We start from the raw sequence: 27456 nt of genomic DNA on the forward strand, positions 1-27456 counted from the left end.
ACTCTTCAATAAACGAATTAAAATTATTTGAACAAGATTTAAACCTAGCAGAGCTGAAACATTAAATATTACAATTTGAGACTTTTATAAGTAAAGAAAATATTATTTAACCTGTATCATTGTAGTCATTTCAGGAAAATAAATATTATTGCAACATTCCCAATTCTAAACACAATTCTGATCATTTATTTAAGCCTTTCAATAAGCAATGCAAGAAGTGAAAAATCATTCTCAGTAATGGCCAGAATAAAAAAAATTAAGATCATAAATTAGGCCAACATAAATTAAATCGTTTATCGTTACTTTATATAGAAAGATAGAAAGAGTCATTAAATAACTCTATTAATTATGACAAACTTATTGTTGCCGAATTTAGCCATTGGCCTCTAGGGCCTGTTAAGCTATATATATATATATATATATATATATATATATATATATATATATATATATATATATATATATATATTTGACGGGTTTGCAGAATTAAAAGTAAGACAAATGGTAATATAATCAACCAATCTGGGTATATTTGTTTTAAGTATTATGGTTTGTTTTAATAAAATATGTTTATTTAATACCTATTATATAATATAATATACCTATAATAACTTTTTTTTTCTCTCTTGGAATCCGATAATTAAATGGAACTAACTACAAATACTATATGCTTTAAAACTAAACTACTAAACGCACAGTATGTCTCACGAATAAAAATAGGCCCGGGATAACAATGTTGCCTAGGGCCCACTTTAGTCTTAGTCCGCCACTGGGCAAAAGGAAAGAAAACTTTGCTTCATCGAGCAAAAGCCAAAAACAATGTCTACAATGAACAATGTTTACAAACTATTTCCAAGATTACTGTACATATTGCATGTTACCATTATTACAGTGATAGTCGAACAGACAATGTCTTTTATAGTCTGAACAACAGCAGTTCATCCTCTCCAGTATCAGAAATTCTAGAGGCAGGTTTTGATTTTGTGCACAATTACTTTATTTGTGCAGAAGCATTCCAGGATCAGAGTCATTTGCGTCAAATCCAACAGAGAAGGATTTATCTCAGGTACACAATGAATGTACAAAAAAAGCATTATGGACCTTATCGACAAACTTTCTGACGATGCGACGAGGCAAAGGGCATTGCTGATCGCATAGCCAATGGAGTCGAGCCATATCTTTTATATTTGCATTGCATCTAGTACCATTTTCAATTTTAGATGACTTTTTACTATCTTTCCAGATTTGATCTTTACGCCCTGCTTTCTGACATCTTATCCGCCTTCTGTCTACTCCTACCTTCTCCTTCTTCGGGATCTATATATGTAATGGAGGGAGATTAGTATGACCTCCGTGGAGGTGGTTGGGGTAGTCGAAATCACTCCTGTTATAATGAAGCATGCTTGTTGTACAGAGGGAAGTCAATTATGACCTCCATGGAAGCAGTTGGGGTAGTCGACATCGCTTCTATTATGATTAAATATGTTCGTTATTCGTCTTTTCTCTGGTGGTCTTTTGTTGGCATTGGGATCACCATACTACTGCTTCATATTTAATTATAAGTCCTACTACAGACATAATTATATAGCCAGTAAGTACATCTGTTTGGGTTCCATACCCCAGGTCTTTCCACATATCCTTCGGCATGTTAAAAGAGAATGCTTCGCGTTGTTGGATATTCTTTGTAGGTGGACGTTCCATGTAAGCCGCTTATCTAGTATCATTCCTAGATATTTGACCTCATTCGCCTCTTTGACAGTTTCTCCATTTAATCTGGCTCCAGGTATTTTTAAGGTAATTTCTATACCTTGTTAGTATGTAGCGCTCCTTCAATAGTTTTATATTGTAGCGAGGGCTTCTACTGTCCTTTCCGTGTCTAAAAGAAGTCGTCTGAATCTATGTTAGCTCCAGGATAATCACTACAGTCATGAGATTAGAGAATGTCATGTTCATTAGAGCGTGATCTATTTGATTTTTTCTTGTTGGAAAAAGTATAGAAGAGAGAATGTAGCTTTGCTTCATACATGTTTTTATGTTGATTTTCACGAATAGTTTTCTTTCATATTGAACCCTAGCCGTATATTATATTAACTATACCTACCACCTATATCTATTAAAAATTCTGTTAGTCGTAAGTCTCAATAAAATGGGAAGTAAATATTACATACACATTCGTTAAATATTATATAATTTCTGGTCACCAATTTAGATACATCTTTAGAAATCCAGTAAAATATGGTGGATCCCAATTTAGCTATAAGTCTTTTGGTGGTCAAACTAAAAATCACTTTGGTTTTTTTTTTGCAGAGCAATAATATATAAACTGCATGAACTCTGTAGACCCCTAAACGAGTCTAACAGATACCGCAATAACTCAAGGAAGTAGATTAAAAATACTTGGCACTATAACAAAAGTTCCATGATACTATCTAATTACACGAGGACTAAAAATAACCTTTGTTGAATTTGTTATTCAAGAAAGTATCCCGACGAACTAAAAGTCCGTTTAAATATACCATTGTAATCAGTTCTTCATATTTTTATTGAAAAATAAGAATAAAACTAATAGATCAGGTGTTATCTTTTTGGGGTTGGTTAGATCGTATATGTTCCTATTTTTTTTTTTTTGTTTTATTGGCTGTAAAGTATAATTAAAAATGATAATTTTACTAAGCGGACAGTTCAAAAGGTGGGCTAAATTTTTTATTAAACAATTTGTGAAAAAATTAGAAAAATCAAATTTTTTTTTCTCCTTTTCGTTCTTATATCTCAGAATTCCATTTTCAAAAAAATTTGTGATGACAAAAGAGTTTTGCAATTTAATTTTCTTAAACATAGAATTAATTGCAAATTGAAAGAAGAATTAGTAATTAGTAAAATAACTAATTGTAAAATTAGTAAAAACCATTTAAAAAAGGTCGAAAATTAATGTTTTTTCAATAATTTTTTTCAGGTATTTAAGAGCCACATAGAACCTTCAAAATTTACCAAGAAAATCTTTTTAATATTAAAAATACTGCACAAGATTTCAGCACAATTAATTGAGTAGTTTAGTAAAATAATTTTTGAAACAAATTTTGAATATTACATTCTAAATATTTATTCTAAATATTTATTAGTTTTCAAAATTATGTAGATACTCCAGTCGTCAGAGTCGAAAATGCCACTGAACCTCTAAAAATCTTACGAACAGACTGAATTTTGCCAAGAATATTTATTTTGAGACCCCAAAAAATATGCCTAGATCTACACCTAAAACCTTAGATTAACGAAACCGGTTTCTTTAATCTAAGCCTAAAACAGTCTTCCCAAATGCATTTTCTATGACGTGTGTTCGTTTGTAATGTAAAACATTAAATTCTGCGTTTTTTATTCATATTTCAAATGCCTGATATATTTGTTACCATAACCCAAAATTGAAATTTCATGTCATAGGTTTTAAAGATTGATTGATTGACTTACTACAACTGGTCAATGAAAGTGATCAATTTTATTGATCTCACGAGAATCGTAAAAAATGGCAAAAATCGCCCCACGTTAATTTATTTAACACCTTTATAAAAACTGAGTTTATTCTCGGCAAAATACAAAAACTTTATACGAAAGCTGCACTTTTTGCTTTAAACCACAACTTAATTTTGACGAAAGGACATTTGAATCAAAAGATATCATTTTTTACCATCCAGCTGATACAAATTTTATTGAACATTGATTTCGCAACTGACATGCAAAATCGACTGTCGCTTCAAGCGTTGCTAAGAAAACGGTTTATTTTACACAAAAAATGCTTCTAAACATTTTTTTTTGAAACATTTTTTTCTACGGCATACAGATTCTTGATAAATCGATTTTTTCACGTTTTTATCCTTCTGAGAGAGGGGTTTTAGGGGGAAGCCCTGGGGTAAAAGTGGTAAACTTTTATGCATCTTTTTTGGGGTCCCAAAATTAATATTCTCTGCACAACTCAACTTGTTAGTATGATTTTTAGGGGTCACTGACGACTTTACTATAGAGCCAACAAAAAAGTTTTGAATACGTGAAAGTTTGTTTACATATAAAAAGTCATTCAAACTTTTAAATAAAATGCGAATCATTGAAATCCGTTGAATAAGAAAGCCTAGGGATTTTTTTTAAATAATTGTACAATTTTTAAGCTCATAAACAAATAGAATAACGTTTTCAATTTTCAAATAATTTTTTTTACATTTTTTTTCTAAACTTGAAAATTGATCAAAGTAAATCGGCATTTACAACAATAATACGAAGGTTCGGGGTCTAGTTTTTTAACAAATACCTTTGTTGTGCCATGTACTTCGTAGATATAAATTTCCCCTATTTTTTTTGTACAACCTGGTTAAAATGTTGATTTAAAACTTTAAAAATACATAAAAAATCGACAAGAGGCAGTGGTATAGGTAGCAATTTCAAGTGTCTCAAAAATTCAATCACGCTTTTAAAATAGCGACTCGCTTTTGTTTCAATTCTTAACTTCAACTCTTTAATTTTGATTTATATCAGCTTTTAGTGAACCAATTTTGATAATTTTTTTATAAACTGGGGTTCCATGAGTTAAAAATTTCAAATATGATCCTTTTAAAAGAGTAAAATTATTTATTGTTCAACTATTTACGCATAAATGAATATTCACTTTCAAAATCATGTCATTTTTTCCTTTTTTCGCTCGATATCGTTACAATATCAATGTTAACTGTAGTATTTTTTATCAATAATTAATCTAAATATATTCACTTGTAAATAATATTTTTAATTAAATAATAATTTTATAAATAAACTTAAAAAATAATTAAATAAAAAAATTAATTCAATAAATTCCGGATTGGCTACTTGACAATGGATGCAAAAAATATAAATATTGATATAATTTTATTTATGTCAAATACAAAAAATAAGAAAAATTGTAGAGTTGTTTAAAAAAATCCCTACAGACTGTTTCAAGTTAAGAATTCACAACTGAACAGATAGGCCAGTGCATTTCTTACGGGCGTATGTTGCCAATAGTTCACGGGACTATGCAGGGCCGGCCGAAATAACCCATTCTTTATTTATATTCAAATTTTTATTTATATTTTCCAATGTTAATCAAATTTATTTTAAAAAGATAGGTACGTATCTATTTAATAAGCTTAACGACTACAATTACTTATAAATATGGTTACATTTTCAGGGAAGTGATTTTAAAGATTATTAGAAAAATGTCTTTATTAGTGGTTAAAATATTAGGTTTTACGCAATTGGTTAATTATTATGGCACAGGTAATTCTGACAGCTTAGGTGTCAACTCTCAAAATTATTTATAAAATATTACTTTCACAATAGTTAATAAATAGAAAGCAATAATAATTAAGATATTGTGCTTAAACTTCCATTATCGGGCAAGCCGGGCTAACAGGCCCTAACAGTAAACAATATTGATTACTTTATAATTGACTATTAATAGTTTTCTAATTCTCTTTATGTACTTAGTCATTCCAAACAATAGTGTCATTTGGAAAGCACATTTGGAAAGCAGACAGATTTATGAGTTATAGATAAATGAGCGGTATGTTTTTCAAAATAGTGTAATTAGGTGAAGTGGAGATTATATGTTTGTCTGTATACATAAGCCCAAACTGCCCGATTACGTTTTTAAATTCTTCTGCCCGGACAAGGGTTAAGGCATAACCATCGCGCACTCAAATCTCAAGTGTAAAAAATTATATTGTTAAAATGGATCCAGTTTTGCCGTTTAAAAGTGGTCAAATTTTACATCTGAGTGCTAAAAAAGTGATCTTAAACGTAGTGAGATACCACATTAATTTGCTTCGAGATGAAAGTCAACGTATTGTATTCGACAAAGTATCCGCGATGACAGGAGTGTCAGTTCGTACGATTCAAAAAATCGTACAGGAAGACAAAGAAGGTGAGCTTTCTGAGGTAAAAACAAACAGAAAAAGAACCCGTTGCCGAAACAACTCCAGAGACTATACTTACGATGAAGGTGTTCGTATCGGCGTTCGTCGAACAGTGCATAGTTTTTTTTTTGAAAACATTCCTCCTACTTTGAATCGTCTTCTGCCAAAAGTGAACCAAGACGAAAACTTGCCAAATTTTACCCGCAGTACAATGTACAGGTTGTTAAAAGACATGAACTTTGTTTATGCAAAACGTGATAAAAGTGCCGTGCTAATAGAACGTCCTGATATAATTGCATGGAGGCATGGATATTTAAGGGCCATTAAACAATATCGGGCTGAGGGCTATGACATTGTGTATTTGGATGAGTCATGGGTCAATGTGGGGCACTCGGTTTCCAGAGAATGGAAAGACAAAACCGTCACCTCGGCAAGAGATGCGTTCATAAAAGGGCTAAGTACTGGACTAAAGCATCCCACTCAGCGTGGACCACGTTTCATCCTTGTCCATGCCGGAAGTGAAAATGGTTTTGTAAACGGTGCTGAAATGTTTTTCCTTGCAAAAAAAAACAGCGCTGATTATCACGACGAAATGGACGGTCCGTGTTTTGAGAACTGGTTTGAAAACAAACTGTTGCCCAACTTAGTTCGAAAAACGGTTATTGTTATGGACAATGCTCCATATCATAGTGTAAAAACCGAGTTGTTGCCTAACCAATCGTGGAATAAGAATAACATTATGGACTGGTTAAGACAAAAAGACATATTTTTTGAAGAAAATTATCTGAAGTGCGAGCTTTTGGAGGTAGTCGCGCAATTTAAACAAAATTTTGATAATTACAAAATTGAAGAACTTTGTAAACAACAAAATAATGTCAAAGTGCTTCGTTTGCCTCCATACCATTGCGAATTAAATCCAATTGAAATGGTATGGAGCCAAGTAAAAAGGCATGTGGCCGTAAATAACAGCACCTTCAAAGCGAAGGATATGGAGGACCTCATAAAAAAAGCGTTTTCAAATGTTACGTCTGATAACTGGAAAAACTATATTCAACATGTAATGACTCTGGAGAAAAAATTTTGGGAAGTGGACGGTCTAATGGAAGACGTAACTCCCATAGTTATAGATTTATATGATAGTAGTGACAATTCCGATTTGGATATGGACGAAGAATGTACATAGTTTTTGATAATTGTAATATTGTAAATATATAAATGTCAAACTAAAAAACCAAATAATTTGTTACATTTCTATGGTTCTGTTGTATTTTTTTTGAAATATACAGAAGTTTTTATTGTTTTTTTATGTTTTTTACTGACACTAATAATATCTACCACAATACTCACTCAATTTGTTCATTAAACAATTAAGAATATTTTTAAGAGTCTGATGATGACCTAAGCCGAAATTTAATAAATAACTGTTGTGAGAAAAAGACATGTCTTTAATTTTTATTTTTCAAAAAAACAAAAAAAATTTAAAGTTACCTAAGTGAAAAAACGTCTAATGTGCAATATAACATGCAGTTCGGCCCTGCTTTTTCGCTGCAACTCCACTACTCTCGCCTATCTCAGTCTATCGGTAGTTCTGGCATCACCGCTTCCCATAAGGCTCCTTTATGAATTCTTAACTTGACACAGACAATAGGCTCTCCTATTTAACAGATTTCAATAATTCGAATTTTCTTTGAAAGTTTGAACATACTTTTATACATATCTAAAATTCAAGTATTTAAAACCTTTTTGGTTTAAAACCTCTGCATAATTTTGAAAATTAATAACTTTTTTTCAAAAATTTAGATTGCAAAATTATTTTAAGAAAACCATTAGATCGATTGTGTTAACATGTCATGTAGTGTTTTTTATATTAAAAAGAATTTTTGGATACATTTTCAAAGTTATACGTGAAAAAACAAGTTTTAAAAAAATATCAAAAAAAAAATTTACAAAGCGGTCTTTCATAAAAATTTCATCATACTGGTTATGTTGTTTTAATACAATGGCTGTTCTGGTTGTCAAAAACAGTTTTTACCAACTATAATCAAAATGCACTTTAAACCATATTTATTCTCCAGAAAGAAGCCTACGACGAATTGTTTTAAATGAATATCACTGAAATATCCTAATGTTAAAATATATTGGTGGTTAAATTTACCGCATTCTTACGGAAAGCAGCTTATTGTGGACGAGTATTAAGCGTACTTTACGAAGCTGTTGGACTTAAGTTACATTCACATTGATTTTATTTGCTGTTTGTTTAAAATTGTATATTATCAGCATTGTACAGTTCAAATATATAACATGTAATCTGCAATGCATGTTATTAACACTATTAGATTTAAAAATGGTACTGCACGTTCCAAAATAGTACGATAGCTTTTGACATAAGAAAAACATCTTTTAAGATTCTCTATTAACCTTTCAATCCTGTTTTATAGACTAAGTAATGCATACAATTCATTTAGTTTAAGAAAAGCTTGTGATACACCTCAGCTTTATTCTGTACGACACTTTTAGTTATCGGAATATAAATTGTTTGTTTAATTGAGTATGAAAAGGCTCTTAACATGGTAGAATATTACAAGCTTATGAAAATTTACAAGAAAATGTAACTGAACGAAAGAGATACTCAAATAATTGTTAAGTTGTATTAGAACCAGAGGCACCAGAGACCACAATGATATCTGGAGCGGTAGTAAACGGAATTCCTAATAAAAACTTGAGGTATGCGGATGATAACGTGTTAATGAAAAGCTTACATTAAGGGCGGGTAGAATATTTTTAATTTATTTATTCGAGAGTTACCTTCAAGAATATCCAGTCAATATTTTAAAGCGATTGAAGCAAAATTGATGGATTTACAGGCATTTATGAGTGAGTGAAGTGAGTAAATGAGGTGATGAGTAAGATGAGAGAGTGAGGTGAGTAAGTGAAGTGAGTGAGTGAGTTGAGTGAGTGAGTGGAGTGAGATGTATGTGTGTAGTGAGTAAGTGAGATCAGTGAGTGAGGTGAGTGAATTCAGGATCAAGTTCTCATAATTATCGAATAATTCATATAATAATCGAATTACTAGAGCGGACAAAAAGGCTACAGATGCAACAAAAAAAAGTCGCTATATGGGTCTGGAGTAGACAATTCTCTATAAGTATAAAAAAAATATGCTTTTTTTAAACGGGTTATTCTCGAAATAATTTTTTTCAAGTCGGTGCTCACTGTTTATCAAAAACTACGTGACCGATCCTTCTCAAATTTTGCACGTCTTGTCAAAACGTTAAGATATCGTCCATTTTGCTATTATCATTAATTTTACAACATCAAATTATCCAAATTTTAAGAAAAAAAAATTCAAAAATCTCTTTCCCTACGAATACTTTCTCTGTTTGCTCTCTGCGCAGATGGGGAAAATTTCGAAAGTCATTCCTAGTCTCAACGAGTAATGTCGGCTCTGGTTTCGAAACGTACGTGAATATAAGTCGTACATATGCCTTGCACATTCTCGCCTTACTCTATGTTGTTATATATGTATTTCTCCAGACGATTTTGTATCAGAGTTCCCGACTCAGATTTTTATTTCAATATTTCGCTTACGGTATCTTGGCTGCTACAGAAATCAGCATCAGCAGCACCCTCACCTAACACGGTGATGAAAAGTTTGCCACTCCTGCCCCCGGGCTTTCCCCTAAAACCCCCTATCATAGTGGGAAAAAGCGGAAAAAATCGATTTACCAAGAATCTGTATGCCGTAGAAAAAAATGTTTCAAATAAAAAATTTAGCTGAGATAATTTTAAACAAAAATATTTATTAGCTTTATTTCTGTATAATAAACCGTTCTCTCAAAAATAACGCATGAATCGACCGGCGATTATGAATGTCAGTTACGCGCGCGAAATCAATTTTTTAAATAAAATTTGTATCAAATCGACGGTAAAAATCCGATATCTTTTGATCAGAGGGTGCTATTGAAAAAAACCAAAATGAGTTTTAAAGATAAAGAGTGCAGCTTTCGTATAAAATTTCTGTATTTTGCCGCAAATGAAGTCAGGAATTTCCATTGTTAGAGCCTTATCTTTAAAACTTATAGGGGTTTGGGTTTTGGAATATCAGGCATCTAAATTTAAACTGTTACATTACAAACGATCTTAAACGTTTAAAACTGCTTATTTTCGATTTCACAAGTTCTTCTTTCGAAACTACACAACTTCATCTACAGATTCCATTTCTTTCAGTCGTGAAGTCATTTCCTGTGAGGTGGGATCGTTTTGTAATGTGAAAGTTTAAATTGAGCGTTTTTTAGGACATCGCATTTGTTGCCAAAACTGAAAATCGAAATTGTATTCTATTTTTTTTATAGGTTTTGAAGATTAGACTCTAACAATGGAAATTCCATAGCGACCGGTCAATGGAAGTGACTTCATTTGCGACAAAATCAAAAATTGCGTACGAACCCTACTATTCCCTCTACGTAAAAGTGGTAAACTTTTTTGCATTTCTTTTAGGTCCAAAAATTGACATTCGCAGTAAAATTCAGCTTGTTCATCTCGTCTTTAGAAATGAAATTTTTGACGACGGGACTATTTAGGGCCTTAAAGTTATGTTTTCCAAAAATATTGATTATAACGATTAATTATTATGAAATGAAAAAGACGGTTAAGATTTAATTTCACGTACAAAGCGTCTATGTATCTGTTTATACGTATTTCGCCTTAATAAGGCTCATGAGAACAGCTATTCATAGGCGTTCTCAACGTGAAAAATAAATCTTTCCTGTCTTTAAGAACATATTGGTAAATAGAAGATTCAGAAACAGTTTTAAATCTGTCAAAACATATCCAGGAGCGGACATTGAATCTGACCACATACCTTTAATGGGAGTCATGGATGTGAGACTGAAGACAATAAAGAAAAAGTCTAGACCTAACTACGACATGACAGCCCTGCAACATCCGGAAGTTAAAAAGCAAGTGGGGGAATATATTAACAACCAAGTTAAAAAACAACTAAAAGAAGAAAATAACATCCAACGAGAAATCAATCAATTCGAAGAAATAATTAAGAAAACTAAACAAAGTCTACTAAAACCAAACAAAGAAGGCAAACAGGCTTACATCAGAAGAAAAATAAGAGAAGCTAAAGAAAAAGAAGCTGTAGAGAAATGTAAAGAAATAGAAAGACTACAAGCCAAGCATGACAATTTTAATGTACACAAAAAGGTAAAAGAAATAACGGGTACTTTTAAAAAGCGAACACAAATGAAACTCATAGACACCAATGGAAAATTAATCATAGACACCCAAAAGATGAAAGACAAATGGAGAATATATTTGGAGACACTTTTTCAAGATCAAAGAACGGATTATAGGCATCCATTTTCAGAGAGGATGACGGGCCCGGACATACTTAAATCCGAGGTAGAAGAAGCAATAAAACGGATGAAAAGCAGGAAAGCTGTAGGGCCTGATAATATCGAAGCTGAATTTTTAAAACTCTTGGAGGAAGAAGGAATAAATTGGATCACGGCTGTCTTCAATAAAATATACAATACAGGAATCATCCCTGATAAATGGCTAGAATCAGAATTCATAGCGATACCTAAAAAACAGGGGGCTAAAAAGTGCGAAGAATATCGAACAATCAGCCTAATGAGCCACATGTTGAAACTGTTTCTTAGAATCATCCATGGAAGAATTTATAAGAAGTGCGGCAGACAGTTCGGCTTCATTAACACAGTGGGTACCAGAGAGGCACTTTTCGGAGTACAGGTACTGATTCAAAGATGCAGGGACGTTAACTGCGACGTATACGCGTACTTGATCGACTATGAAAAGGCATTTGACAGAGTTGAACATCAAAAGATGATAAACATTTTAAAAGAAGCAGACCTGGATGACAAAGACCTCAGAATAATTTCAGAATTATACTGGAATCAGACCGCATACATGAAAATTAACGAAGAAGAAACAGATCACATAAAAATACTACGTGGAGTTAGACAGGGATGTATCCTATCGCCGTTGATATTTAATATGTACTCAGAGAAAATTTTTAACGAGGCTCTTTATGGAATAGACGAAGGCATCCTTCTAAATGGTGAAAGAGTAAACAATGTTAGATATGCCGACGACACCATGGTGATAGCAGATAGTTTAGAGGGACTTCAGAGGCTAATGGACAGAATAAACGAGTACAGTCAACAGTACGGACTAAACATTAATACCCACAAAACGAAACAGATGATTATCAGCAAGGAGAATATAAATGGGGCTCATCTATACATTAATGGGACGCAGATAGAGCGAGTAAAACAGTATTGCTACCTGGGAATTATTATAAACGAACAGTGGAGCAATGTACAGGAAATGAAGTGCCGCATAGGAAAGGCAAGAACGGTCTTTAACAAAATGAGCGCCATCTTCAAAAGTCACAACATATCCCTAGATACAAAAATGAGACATTTGAGATGCTATGTTTTCTCTGTGTTGTTGTACGGGGCGGAGGCATGGACGCTTACAGACACCACTATTAAAAAACTTGAAGCATTTGAGATGTGGCTTTATAGAAGAATGCTGAGAATATCATGGACAGCAAGGATCACGAACAAGGAAGTTCTAGAAAAAATGAAGAAGGAATCAGAGATTGTGTTTAAGATCAAACGCATAAAATTGCAATATCTGGGACACGTTATGAGAAATCAGCACCGTTACTCTCTGCTGCAGTCTATATTGCAAGGTAAAGTCAAAGGTAAGGAAGGACCCGGTAGAAGGAGAATATCATGGCTGCGGAATTTAAGAACATGGTTTAAGAAAACCTCAACGGAGCTGTTTCGAGCCGCAGCGAGCAAGGTCATGATTGAGAATATGATTTCCAACATCCGAAACGGATAGGAACCAGAAGAAGAAGAAGTCTTTAAGAAGCAACACTAAAATGGCTTCGAAACGGACGCAATAGCGACATCTGATAATAAATCCGTAAAATAGTTTCGAAACACAATTCAGATTTCTGCCTTAATCTCAGCCTTCTAATTGTGTTTCGAAACTATTTTACGGATTGATTAATTATTACGTTACTATTCGATTTCATGGAATACATAAATATTTATAAGCAAATATAGAAAATAAAATCATAAGCTCTTATTAGTATTTTAACCTTTAATTAATTTGTCATATTCTAATTATCGCAATGATGACCTACGTTACACTTAAGCATTTTGGTTTAATTCATTTATAAAATTGAAATTGAATGATGACGCATGTGCAGATACTCAACGGGCGGAGTTCCTTTCGTCGTTGCTGTAAATATATTTATACTTTATGTGTATTCTTAGTAAAAGGACTTAGGCATAGGTATGTATGATTGTCAATAAAAATAAAGTTATAATTAATTATTTAATATATGCGGTCGAGGGTGTTTGCTGGCTAAGTAAAATACAGAGATTATTATCAATGAAACCACCAAATTTGATATGAAATTAAACGTTTAAAAGACAAAAAGAATGGTAACAAAATCATTTAATCATCTTCACAGTAGAATAATATTATAGAAAACGTAGCAACTTATCAAATTAAGATTCAAGAAATGGGATGCAGAATTGAGTATGCGGGGCAAGGTTTTTAAGTATAGGAAAGTATTAACAAGATAAGATAAACAAGAAAATATAAGTAGTATGAAAAATCCACTTCATATATCTACTGTTACTCTGATGCTGTACTTATTGATGTCATCTAACTGATGACATTTGTATGTGATAATTGAAAGCTTTCGTAATGTGGACCTATAATGGAGTGTTGGGTATGGGTATGGGTATGGATTGCCAGAAAAATGAATAAAGATATATCAAACTTAAAAAATAGTTTATCTAGAGTTATTGACACTATTAAAAAAAGTTAAAATATTTCACAAGAGTTACATGAGCAGAAAGTAGAGAACTTCGAATAATTCTCTGAAAATTGCTAATGCACTTGGAATATAATGGAAAATCAAGAATAAAACAAGTTGTGCAATATAATTGAGAATGCTTCGATGTTACGTGTTCTCTACTCTTCTTTATGGCTTGGAAGCATGGACACTAAAACAAGTCCATCTGAATAAGTTGGCCGGAATATTGGAAATAATATTAACTATTAACGAACTAACTATCAAAAGACGAAAACTTGAGTACTTAGGACATGTGATGAGAGGGCAAAAATACGCATTATTACAACTTATTATGCAAGGCAAAATCTGAGGAAAGCGAAATGTGGGAAGACGAAGAATATCCTGGTTTAAGAACTTAAGGGAATGGTTTGAATGCAGTAGTGCAGAACTTTTTAGAGCGGCAGTCAACAGAGTCCGCATAGCCATGGTGATTTCCAACCTTCGATAGAAGATGGAACTTAAAGAAGAAGAAGCAATATAATTGATAATACAAGAACTCTAAGAAACCCGTTTAATATACACCTATGTCAGCGTACACCCTTGGACTAGAATAATACATTGACGATTCTACTCTATAAAAATGGAGAATGGATAAAAAATGAGACCCATTAGTCTGTTTTATTAACTGTACAAACTGTTTACTAGTATCTGTGTGTGTGTGTGTGTTTGGAGAGTTGGCTTGAAATCTAGTCCTTTAGACACAAAATTGTAATATAAGATATTTGTTTTTAAATAATATAGGTAACCAACTTCAAAGAGAAAGTTACACATTAGTTCATATATTAGTAAATGGGTGATGTTTATGGTAGTCTGAATTTTAAGATCTGATGGTTTTTAATTTTGGTGATCTGTTTCATATTTATGTTTATCGCACTTGAAAAGATTATGGTTGAAGTCACATGGTGATATAATATCGCATGAGCATGAGCCTACCCCAGAAGGGATAATATTTAATTTAGGGAAGTAAGCTGGTAATGTGCCGTGATTAGTTTTCAGACGTGTAATTGTCGCTGTAGACTTCTTTGGTATTGTGTATTTAAAAATATAGGCAATATCTTGTGGTAAGGTCGGGTGGATAATAGAATACTGATTATTTGAGTTCGTTGCTATGTTTTCCCTTTTTCTTTTCATTTTATTAAAATTCTGTTATTATAATGTTGCTGTGAGTCATCCAATGTGAATATATTTACATATAGTCCAACATGAACAGCATCTTTAGCAAGCTGGTCAACTAGTTCATGTTCCTTGATGCCAGTGTGACTTTTTACCCAAATAACTGTAGTATCTTTACTATAGGATATAGTAAATATGTCCTATATTTTATCAGCAGTATATATTGAACAATGTGGTGGAAGTTCAATTTTCAAAGATTCGCTTTTATGTGGAATGTATACAGCACAACCCTCTTTTTTGGAACCATTAATATACATTATTACGTGATTATTATAGTTACTCAATACAGATTTAAATATGACAGTGTTTATTTGTGGAGATTCTGTGAACTTTGGTATAATGACTTTTGGTTTATTTAATATTACCTGAAAATCAGCTTTATAATTTGGTAGTCCTTTAATTTTTCTAACATAGATATTAAAATACTCGTTAGTTTCTACGAAAGCATCAGCAAGTGGATGAGAATTTTTATGCGCCAATATTTATTTGAGAGGTTTTTAATAGATATAAAGTTGGCTAAGTAGATTCTTATTATTTAATCATAGCTTCAGGATATGTTTAACTGCCATAATTCCTGGACGATTTTGTAGAGAGATTTCGTTACTTTCAGCAACTAACAAGGTAAAGGCAAGAAGTAGATTTCATGGTGCCTAAGCATATTTTTGACATTTGAACTGAATACGGTCTGAAGTTAATAAATGTATTTTACTGGCAGCGCCATATAGAATGCAACCATAGCACAGCATAAGGAACAAACATTTGTGTCTATGCTGTGACCATAGTCTACAATCGATCGCACGTAGGCTGTGTGAAACATCAGTACAACTTTAGGGTCAGTACCCTATCTACTATTCACTAGAATTATTACAACAAATCTCGACGAAAATTTAGACCAACCGCGGGAATAGACTGGATTTCGTACAGAATACAGAACAGACTACCATTTACAATATCTAAAAATAGTGACTAAAAAAATATGAAATAGAATATTAGTACAAATATTCGACACAATCGAACTTGTACCAATCCTTAAGATACTAAATAACGGCAGAATCTATCGCAGATATGCATTACTCTATAGTATTTACTTGAACAAAACTATATCCAGAAAACTCCAGATGGCCAATATAATACTAAATATCCGAAAAGGTGTTAGTCAAGGTCATCAAGGCTGTTCACGGAAATATTGGACTCCAAAAAATTATGGTAGTGACAAGAACTAAGAGAGTTGGTAAATACCAAAAAGAAAGCCTATCGAATCTGGCTACAAACACAAAATCCAAAAGACTATAAAACATGTAGTTACTGGAATAGGGAAGTTAAGAAAACGGTGATCAAAAGAAATAAACGAAACGTGGGACAAAAAATATAACGAAATAAACAGATATATGGGTGGAACTTGTTGATAAATACATCTTGGACAAGAAATTAGAATAGGCAAGGACAACCAAACAAGTAAAGTATTAAGAAGAGTAGCAAATGGATGGGCAGCATATGGAGCTATTACAAACGTATTTAAAGATGGCAACATACCATTAATCTGATGCGGAAATCTTCAATCAGTGTGTTGTGCCAGTAATGACCTACTGTGCGGAACCACTGTCCCTAACAAAAAACAATTCTTTGAAACTAAGAGTAGCACAAAGAAGGATGAAGCGTTCGATGATAGGAGTAATAATAAAAGACAAGATCACACACAGGGGAGCCTATGCCTGCAGTGGACTTAGAACGGGCTGATGGTGATAATGATGATAGTGGAAGTTTTTAGGAAACCTCAAAAAAAATCACAAAAGAACAGGGAGATTAAACCCCATAAGTATGTCAGGTTGGGAAGAATATTACAAATCCCTATTGACAAAAGCCAGACCATATTGCGAAATAAATTACAGAGATTTTAGAACAGATCTAATAGACAAAGACGGAGTACAACCAATCACTGTAGACGAGATAAGACGAACCTTAAAATAATTGAAAAACGGGAAAAGCCATAGGACCTGGAAACATCCCCATTGAATTAATAAAACTACTAATACTAATACTAATACAATTGTTTTTTAATAAATGTCTAATCAAACAAGAAAATATTCCAGAAGATTGGAGCTTGACTTGTAAAAGCTCTATTCCCAAGAAAAGAAATGTAAAAATTACAGAGATATGCTTTATTAGCTCATTGAAGAGGTTGTACGGTCGGTTAATAAAAGAACGAATCGAAAACCAATATGAAGAAATAGAAGATCAGAGTGGATTCCGTGCTGGCAGATCTTGTAGATATATTATATTTGTACTTTATCAAATTATAGAGAAGAAAACCACCAGAAATTTACCGACTTATTTAGGGCTCGTTAACTTACAAAAGGCCTATGATAGAGTACTCTCAACAGATTTTTTGAAATATTGACGAAGGCAGACATAAGTAATGCATGCATCAACGCTCTTGGGAACAAGTAGATAAATGCAAGAAGTGCTGTTAAAATGGAGAATGAAATTTCAGACGTATTTCCTGTCACAAAAGGTTTGATGCAAGGATGTTCTTTATCCCCAACTATATTCAAAATCTTCAGGAAGCATTAAACAACCGGAGTAGAAAATGTAACTTGAGAACAAGTACATAACAAATCTTTTTTTCGCAGATAATCAAGTGATTATTGCATACAATGAGGAAGACATCTATTACAAGATTCGAAAGTTATCCGAAGAATACGAAAATTGAGGACCATCAACATTACCAAAACGTTTCCAAGGCGAACAACTTCATGGTTCGGTATAGAAGTGAAGGAAAAATGTAAAAAGTAAAGTAAAGTAAAGTAAAGTAAAGTAAAATGTAAAGTGAAAGAAAAAAGCTTACCTGAAATACATGTCAACCAAAACACAAGAGACATACCATAATTACAAGACTATTAGAAACGAAACACATGCACTTATAAGAAAAATAAAATATGATCAATAGGAACGGTTTTAGAAAGAAATGGAATATGATTTTTATGGCCTGATAAAGGAAATATGGCGCTTTATAAAAGAACGGAAGTAAAGAAACTAATAGAACCAAAACAAATAGAGAAGGATACATGTAAAATAGAAATTGATGGCATCAGTATTGAACAAGTAATGAAAATAAAATACCTTGGAATTACACTATCCAGCTATGAAGACCTGGACAAAGAAGTGAGAGATCAAGTACAAAAAGCAAATAAACTGGCAGGATGCCTTAATAACACTTTATGGCGAAACAGTCACATTAACACTGAGATGAAGTCAAGTATTTATAAAGTCAGTGTAAGACCAATAATGATATATCGTCAAAAACAAGACCCGACACAGCCACAACATGAAGGCTACTGGAAACGGCAAAGATGGGAGTACTGAGAAGAATTGCAAAAAATAAGCTGGGATATTGAAAGAGAAGTGAAGACATTAGAAGAAAATGTAATGTACAGTATATACGAGTGGACACTAAATAGAAAAACAGGATGTAATATCCACATAAGCAGAATAGGAGAGACCCGTGTCGTCAAATAGCAAGAGATAAGTCGCCAATCGGTGGAAGAAGTATCGGACGATCGCACAAAAGGTAGAGTGACAACCTTTCATAGAGGTATTAATCCTACAATGAACAAACAGAATTGCTTATAAAGAGGAAAAAGAAGAAGAATAAGGATTGCAGGATTAAGGATTGGTTGATAAAATACAACAGAACATTGCCGAAAAGCGGTCTTTCATTACTTTAGTCTTCTGAAACTAGTTTACGAACAAAAATGACAATCTACAAGTCGGTTATAGAACAAATTTTGGCGTACCAATCTGAATGTTGGCAAATGACGATGAAACAGAAGAAAAAACTGGAAGTGGTAGAAATGGACTATTTAAGAAGAGCATGTCGGATATCCAAACATAATCAAATGCCAAATGAAGAAATAAGAAGAACAGGAATGTTTTACAATATCTTAAATACAATAGAATAACAACTTTTATGGTAGGGGTATGTAATGCGAATGGAAGGCGAACAATGAACAAAACCAGGAGGAAACTATGTTCCGTGGAATACAAGAAGAAGCAGAAGACCAGCATTAAATTGGAGAGAGGAAATCAGAGGAATAATGAGAGATAGAGCCTCCATAAATGAGGCGGAATAGAGTGTGAGGCATATGGAAAACTAAAACACGTATTTAAAAAGAATATCTTACTTTTATTAAAACCTAAGATTGATTATGATGTACGGAGCCCTTCACTAAAACATCACACAAGTTGAGAGTGGCTCAGAGAACAATGGATAGGCGTGTGATCGAGAACTGACACAATAATTAAAGGAAGACTACCTACACAGTGTGAGTGAGTGAATGAGAACAAATTGGATACAGGCAGTTGAGGACAGAAGAGAATGGCTACTTTGGAGGGTGGCATATGTTCAACAGTGGATACAGCAGGCAGAATGATGTTGATCATTGTGATGATGATAAGTGAAATAAAAAAAATGTTAAATACTGCAACTAATAAATTCACATAACTAACAGTTTGACGTTCATTAATGACAAGAGTCCATGATTTGTTTACATGATTGATAGTCATTAGATCATATTATCAAAATCAAATTTATGTTTCACAGGAAACTTTTTTTCAAAGCTTTTACCCAATACGTTAGTTTTCTAACTAAATAAAAATTTGTCGGTACACGAAGTTTACATGACCTTATTTTTTTAGTGATTATGGATTTATTACCTCAACAAGGTACAAGGTTGGGGTGACTTTGATATCTCTAATGGATATAATACAGCACAAATATGGATTTGTTTTTGTAGTATCTGTTACTGTTCATTTTGTATTTTAATATTGCGTTTAGAAGTAATAAAACCTGTAAATTTTAAAGTTAAATGTCATTAAGAACTTTTATATATAGTTTTCATATACCTAGTGCATTGAGAATAAAAGAATATGAGCTATTATTAAAAATACCAGTACAGTTGGCGCATTGTTTTAAATACACAAAATACGGGTCAAAACTTCTTGTATTTCACAACTTAACTTGACCTACAAATCCAAACTCGAATTCTCAATTATTTCCCACATATTTTACTAAATTAGATAATCTGTGGTTTGTAAAATACTTAATAGTGTGGCTACAAACTTAAAAGGAATGTATAAAATTACCTCGGCCAAGTATAGACTCCCGACACTTCGAATCCATAATGCCAAGATCCAGAATAGGCTCCTTGTCCTTTAGGTCCAGTGCATACCCCGTGTCCGTGGGCTTTGCCCTCCTCCCAGCCTCCGCAGTACGTCCCACCGTCATCGAAGTCAAATCTGCCGCCATTCACGTGACTCCTAGTGGTCGCCGTGCCCGTGGCCCCCGTGGAAGTGGCCCCATTTTCTGCGGGTTGCGTTTGCATTTCACAGCACTACGGTTTTAAGCTTCGCGAACATAAACTTCATCTCGTATTAAGGTTTTTTTTTTCGATTTTTTTTTTGTTATTTTTTTTTAGATTTTTTGAGACTCGGAAGGTTGTCTATCAGCTCGTTGGTGACGATATTTTCGTCATTTCGCAATACCCGATTGGTCGACGCGGCCGTACTGACTCCCGGGGCCCAGCTGAGCGGACGTCGTGACGCCTCGACAACGCCACGACGCTTGCGTCGCCGTAGCCTAGTTGGAATTCAGCGGCGGGGATTGTGGGATTTATTCTCGGGATTATCGAATACGCATTGAACGCATAACGGACAATAAGTTTTCTTCGTTTGATTTGTCATCACATTGTTTGAATCAAATATTTTTTTACTTGATGCATCGAATATTTTTTAATGTGACTAATACTATACTTTTATTCATCTTATTCGATTCATTGGTTATTAATACCTATACGTAAAGTATACAACAATACTAAATAATAAAATACTTGCTTACTACAACATATTTAATAAGAAGCGTAGGGGAAATTGGGGTTAATTAACTATAACATTGTAGACATATAGCGAACTAAGAAGAATTACACTTTGTTTATAACGGTATTTGTTCTGGTGTCTTTTTTATGTAAAAACAATATCTTTGGGTATAGTGGAACATCCGATTTTGATTCCAGAAGCGTCGACGATTTGTTTTTAAAATCCAATTATTATCTTGTATGATTTATTTTCGATTTAGAGGAACGGAGGGTATTGCCGTACACACAACTTTTAATAAATAGGTAGGTATTAATTAAAAGATAAAAACTTAAATTGAAATGTATTTCAAATTAAGTGTTTTTCTAGTTTAATCTTTTTGGCAGCTCGTTGTTCTCACTTTCTTCTAACCCAGATTTCATAGGTGTTTAGGTAAGTTCTTTTGATTGCCGTTTTATCCTTTTACCTTTCCTCTCCCCTTCTGGGATGTTCTTCTTTTCAGGTGTTAGGGATATTTCACTGAAAGGTGTTATGCATTCAGGTGTTTTATTTTTCTCGGAAATCACAAATATTTTTGTCGTTTGACGTGCTGAATTTTTGTCTGAGTTAGATAAGTGGTTCTTGACGTCGATGAAAGTGAATCATTAACTTCATATAGTTCTGGGTTTTCAAGAAGTAGTGAATTTTGGATTCCTGATGTTGATGGACACGTATCGTCAACAGAATCAGTTGATCCTGTATTTGTAGGTACCAAAGACTCATTAAGGGAGAACGGAAAACGCTGTCCGAGAGGTGTATGTAGCATTAAAAGAATCAGCTACAAAAGTGGGTTTAATAATAAACGCCAACAAAACGAAGTATACAGTGGACGAGTTTGTATACTGGGGGGCGCTCCTTAACGCTGAAAATAATACTACCGTAGTGATAAACCGCAGAATTTGCTCGGCCAACAGATGCTATTTTGGGCTCAATCTCCTCCTTAAATCCACAATTATATCGAGAAATATAAAAATAAAACTCTACAAAAATAGCATATGGTTCAGAGACCTAGACTTTAACAAAAAGTAATGAAAACATGTTAAAATGTTTTGAAAGAAAAGTACTAAGGTGAATCTATGGAGCAGTGAATGATAATGGGATGTGAAAAAGAAGATACAACTTCGAACTTTATAGAATATACCACGAACCAGATATCGTAAAACATATTAAGATAGGACGTCTAAGGTCCTTAATAGATCCATTGGTTAGAGAAGAAGAGGAAGACCCAGATCAAGGTTCCTTGATAACATCGAAAAAGACATGAGAATTATAGGAAAATGTGCTTGGCGGATATTGGGATGACTGGAGAGAAATTCTTGAGGAGGCTAAGACCCACGCAGGGTTGTAAAGCCAGAACGATTATGAAAGACATTAAAATTCATAGGAATATCTAATAAACTGGGTGTTCCTAAATGTTTAGGCTCCATCCCTGTATTTTTAACAGATTGTTCGGCAGAAATCCTGTCAAGACGGTCTTCATCTCCTTCTTGTATCAATTCTTCTTCTTCTTCACTGGCTTTACAACTCGGGGTGAGTCTTCGCCGCATCCACTATCGCCCTCCATCCTCTACGATCTTGCGCTTCTATTTCCCATTGTTGTACCCCAATTCTAGATAAATCGACTTCAACATCATCCTTCCATCTTTTTCTCGGTCGGCCTACTGATCTTCTACTATCTGGTCTTTCAAAAAACACTGTCTTTAACACTCTATCATCTTCTGATCGTACCACGTGACCTGTCCATCTTATTCGGTTTGCCTTGATATGTCTAACTATGTTTTCAGTTCCATACAGAGTCACCAATTCAGCATTGCGGCGTCTTCTCCAATCCTCTGTGAATTTATCTCTTTGAGGGCCAAATATTATTCTGAGAACCTTATTTTCAAATACTAGAAGCTTATTGATTTCCCGCTGGTTGAGAGTGCATGTTTCACTGCCATATGTAATAATTGGGCGAATAGTCGACTTGTACAGTGTTAATTTAGATTTTCTTTTTAGCAGCTTCGATCTTAATAATGTTGAAAGGGAGTATAATGCACTATTTCCCGCAGCTATCCTTGCTGAGACCTCTTTTTCTATGTGGTTGTCCGCTGTGATTATCGCCCCCCATGTATTTAAACTCCTTTACTACTTCGAAGGTGTGATCATTAATACTGATGTTCTGCCTAACTCTTGGTCTTGGATTTTTGGTTACTACCATGTATTTCGTCTTTTCTTCATTTATTCGGAGACACAGACTACCTGTTTCCTCCTCGAGCTGTGAAAATACCTCTCCCACGTCTCTTGTAGAATGCATGACTGCATCTAAATCATCAGCAAAGGCCAGCAACAGTTTTGATTCTTGATCAGCAAATCCTCCTGTCAGCCCAGACGATATTTTACTTATTTCATATTCTAAAGCAAAATTAAACAGCAACGGTGACGAGGGGTCCCCTGCTTAAGTCCTGAATTTATACCAAATGGCATCGATGTTCTGCTTCCTATCTTTACTTGCGCAAATGGGTCTGTCACGCACATTTGCGGTAATTCAACTAATTTTCTTGGTATTCCCATTTCTAACATTGCTATCCACAATTTGCTTCTTTTTATGGAATCATATGCTTGCTGGAAATCTATGAAAATTTGGTGTACATCGCGGTTGAATTCCCAGTTTTTCTCTAATATTTGTAGGATGGTAAATATCTGATCTATAGTTGACCTTCCAGTACGAAAGCCGCATTGGTAGTCGCCTAGAATATCTTCCGAATATGGTGTGTCTCTTTAGCAAGATAATTGATAGCACTTTATATGATGTGCTAATAAGCGACATGCCTCTATAGTTTCGGAATTGTTCTTTGTTTCCTTTCTTATAAAGGGTGTTTCAAAAAGGTATGTCATAAATTAAATTACGTATTCCGGGGACAAAAATAAATTGATTGAATCCAACTTACCTTAGTACAAAAGTGTACACAAAAAAAGTTACAGCCCTTTGAAGCTACAAAATAAAAATTGTTTTTTGCATTATCTCCTAAACTACTTGACATTTTGTAATAAAAATGGATACGTTACTTTCTTGTTCTGAAAGCATTTTTCATACAAAAGAAACAACAAAATCTAAGCGCACAGAAAAATTTTAAGGAGGGTGTGCAGCCCTAAGTCCCCCCAAACTTTAGAGTACGTTCAAATCAAATGAATTTTGTGGCATCATTAGTTTAACACATTATTTTTAAAACTTTTTTGCTTCTTGTCACTTTTTCAAAACACCCCCCTTAAAATTTTTCTGTGCGCTTAGATTTTGTTGTTTCTTTTGCAAGAAAAATGCTTTCAGAACAAGAAAGTAACGTATCCATTTTTATTACAAAATCTCAAGTAGTTTAGGAGATAATGCAAAAAACAATTTTTGTTTTGTAGCTTCAAAGGGCTGTAACTTTTTTTGTGCACACTTTTGTATTAAGGTAAGTTGGATTCAATCAATTTATTTTTGTCCCCGGAATACGTGATTTAATTTATGACATACCTTTTTAAAACACCCTGTATATGGGAATTTTCCATGCCAGTCTTTAGGCATTTTCTGTTATTGCCATACTCTCAGAATGATGTCATACAATTTTTGGTGTAAAAGGTTTGCTCTTTTTTACTCTCCATTTATGCCATCATTTCCTGGTGCTTTATGGTCTTTTCGAGACACGATCGCATTCTTTACTTCCTCAAGTGTTGGTGCTGGTATTTCTATTTCTGCAGAATGAAACGTAATATCTGTTTCCTCCGTCTCACTTTCAATATTTAGTAAATTCCGAAAGTATTCCTTCCATAGTTCGACGATTTCCGTTTCTATCATTATAAGTTCACCTGCTTCATTTCTCATAGGCTGTGTTACCCCAACACGTGTATCAATTGACTGAAAATATTTGGATCGAAAAGCCAAACGCCGGCTGCTCGGAATCCACTAACTGATTTTTCTGTATTAGCAACATTTAAATACGCTTGCGTAAACGGTGGAATGAATCAATTGCAGAGGTGTTAGTCTTTCATATTGATGGAATTTCATGTATATATCACATTCTTTATACAAAACTGCATCTTTAATGGACTGTACACTGTGGGATTCAGTGGTTAGGTCCTGCGCGACGTATGGGGTGGTATTTTCACCATGGTGATGTCATTTTTTATCGTTTTGAATGTTCTGTAAAATGGACTAATGGACTAATTCTATCATATGTAGAATAGTTCCTTGATCATTTACCCAGATTTAGTACATTTATAAATAGAACCGTTCGGCCCTCCTTGCTCTAGCGATGGATGCATTCTCAAACGTGGATATATAATTAGTGGTGGAACATACTGTCATGTTTCACTGATACATCAACAGATAATCATGGTCTTCCCACATTTTCCTAACTGATGGCAGCTCCTACTTGTTTAATGTCCTTAGGAGCAAGGTGAACTGTGAACTTGTGAACTGCATTGATGCCTGTTTCGTCCTCATTAAATATTCGATGAGGACAAAATTTGTATTTGTCGTATGTTGAGACCAGATTATAGAAGAACGTCTTTAATTCGCTGGCATTCAATGCAATAATTAGATTAACACTGGTAGGTTCCGGGCGCCTAACACTTATTTCAGGATTTCTTTTTAAAAAACAATAGAACCAGTCTTTATCAGCTTCCTTTCTATTTTTATTGAAAGTTTTGTAATTTAATTAGACTCGGCATATACAAATACTGCGCCTTTAATGATTGTATCGTAAATCCATAAAACAACCCTGCCAGAAGCAATATTTGATCTCTAATTTCTGTTTAATGTTCATTGGAAAAAACAAGCTTTTCCCTCATACGAAATGATATATCACAGCTCCTCCTTTTTTAGTAATCAGATATAGCCGTAACAGTAATAGCATACAAATCAGCTGAAGGTCTTAACTTTGCTTCACCACGAACGATCCTTATGTCACGTTTCAATTGTCTGAGCAACCAAGAATACTTCTTTTTAGACTCTATCTGTAAATAAATTTTCATTTTTCGAGAACGAAGATCATACCAGAGAATATGGAATGATTTAAGGCGTCTTAATTTTATACTTAATAAAAGTGAAAACTATTAATTCAGAACTTTTGAAAGCAATTTTGACATTATTTGGGAATAGATAATTTGGATGCGGCAAATACCTTTTATACGTACGAACACAGCCAACATACTATCCGCCAAGTCGAAACAAAATCATTTGCAAACATATGGTAAAATTACTTTGAAAACACCAAATATCATTAAATAACTACCTTGTGATACCATTTGAATAATTAAAACTAGATATATTCACAATAAAATACTTACAGTTAGATTTTTCAAGGTAAAATATTATATCCACGATGACAAAAACACAGTTTGAGCTCCCGTAACAATGTTTTATCGCAGACTACCACGAACGGTTGCCATGACAGCTAACTCATCTAACTCCGTGCGTATAATAAGGACAGGTAACTTTATGTCGTTTTATTCCTTTAAAAGCGCTTGTTCAGAATTAGCCACCGTACGCCAATACCCTCCGTTCCCCTATCATTACATTCATATTTAGATATTCTTAAAAATGAAAAAATAGCAATAGTATTTATATTCAAATTAATTTTATATATCACCGGGATATATACGTCTTACTCCTTCCGGTTACTAGTTTTTAGCCTCTTCTGTCGTCCCAGGCTGCTGATTTTACTTTAACATCGTCCTTTAAATTCCGCTAAACTATATCTGTTTTTGACCTTTCTCTACATCTCATTTTGGTGGGTATCCATGCTTCCACGAGTTTTTGAAATACGTTCCTTACATTATCTCCACATGGACGTATCAAATTAATTGATTTTGTTGGATGTTGACAATTATTGTTTTCCACCTTTATAATTTTCCTTATTTGGGTATTTTATTTTCTCCATTTTTGACTGGTCGACTGATCTTCGGCAAAAATCGATATCCATAACTAACATATGCTATTCCAGAAAGTTGTTGATTACCCGTATAATACTACACTTTCGGGTGTAAAGCTGTCTTGCCTCCTCGTGGTTCACCCTGGATAATCTAAATAAGCAGCAACATCGAACTGCCAGATCAGATCTCCTGGCGAACGAATTGCAAACAACCTTGCATCAAACAAAAACGGTTCTTCTCATAACCATCTGACAATTGGACCTACATTTCGAGTATGCCAAGTGAACATTGAAGGCATTAGTAGAAGCAAGAGCGAATACATCAGCAACCTTCTTGCAGAAAACAAAGTTGACATTTGACATCAGTTCAGGAAACACACACTGCTGACGACTTTCAACTGAACAACTGAGGTCAAATTCCAAGATATAGATTAGTAGTCTCACTTAATCATACACAATATGGGATTGCTACCTACTGTAGAAACCAGAAGCACCAAAAAGTACAAAGAAATGTACACAGGAGACTTGAATAATCACACTTCATGGGGCTATAACCAATGCAACCTCCAAGGTGAATAGTAATTTGATGGGCGAAGCTCAAGCATCTTAGACTTTTGGACGATGCAAAACAGAAATTACCTTTTTTTCCGCTAGATGA

The 27456-nt window shown here is 33.8% G+C and overlaps 1 protein-coding gene across 2 annotated transcripts in view; it reads right to left on the reverse strand.

Moving 5' to 3' along the window:
• jp (junctophilin) overlaps window positions 1-20572 on the reverse strand; it is a 453334-nt gene extending 432762 nt beyond the window's left edge. For both annotated transcript variants that reach the window (XM_072540729.1, XM_072540728.1), the window contains exon 1: window positions 20140-20572. In XM_072540729.1, coding sequence (XP_072396830.1) covers window positions 20140-20378 — 239 coding nt within the window. In that variant the 5' untranslated portion in view covers window positions 20379-20572. The remainder of the gene's footprint in view (window positions 1-20139) is intronic.
• Between the last annotated feature and the right edge of the window lie 6884 nt (window positions 20573-27456).

Source organism: Diabrotica undecimpunctata, chromosome 8, assembly GCF_040954645.1.
Source record: "Diabrotica undecimpunctata isolate CICGRU chromosome 8, icDiaUnde3, whole genome shotgun sequence".
Taxonomy (NCBI): domain Eukaryota; kingdom Metazoa; phylum Arthropoda; class Insecta; order Coleoptera; family Chrysomelidae; genus Diabrotica; species Diabrotica undecimpunctata.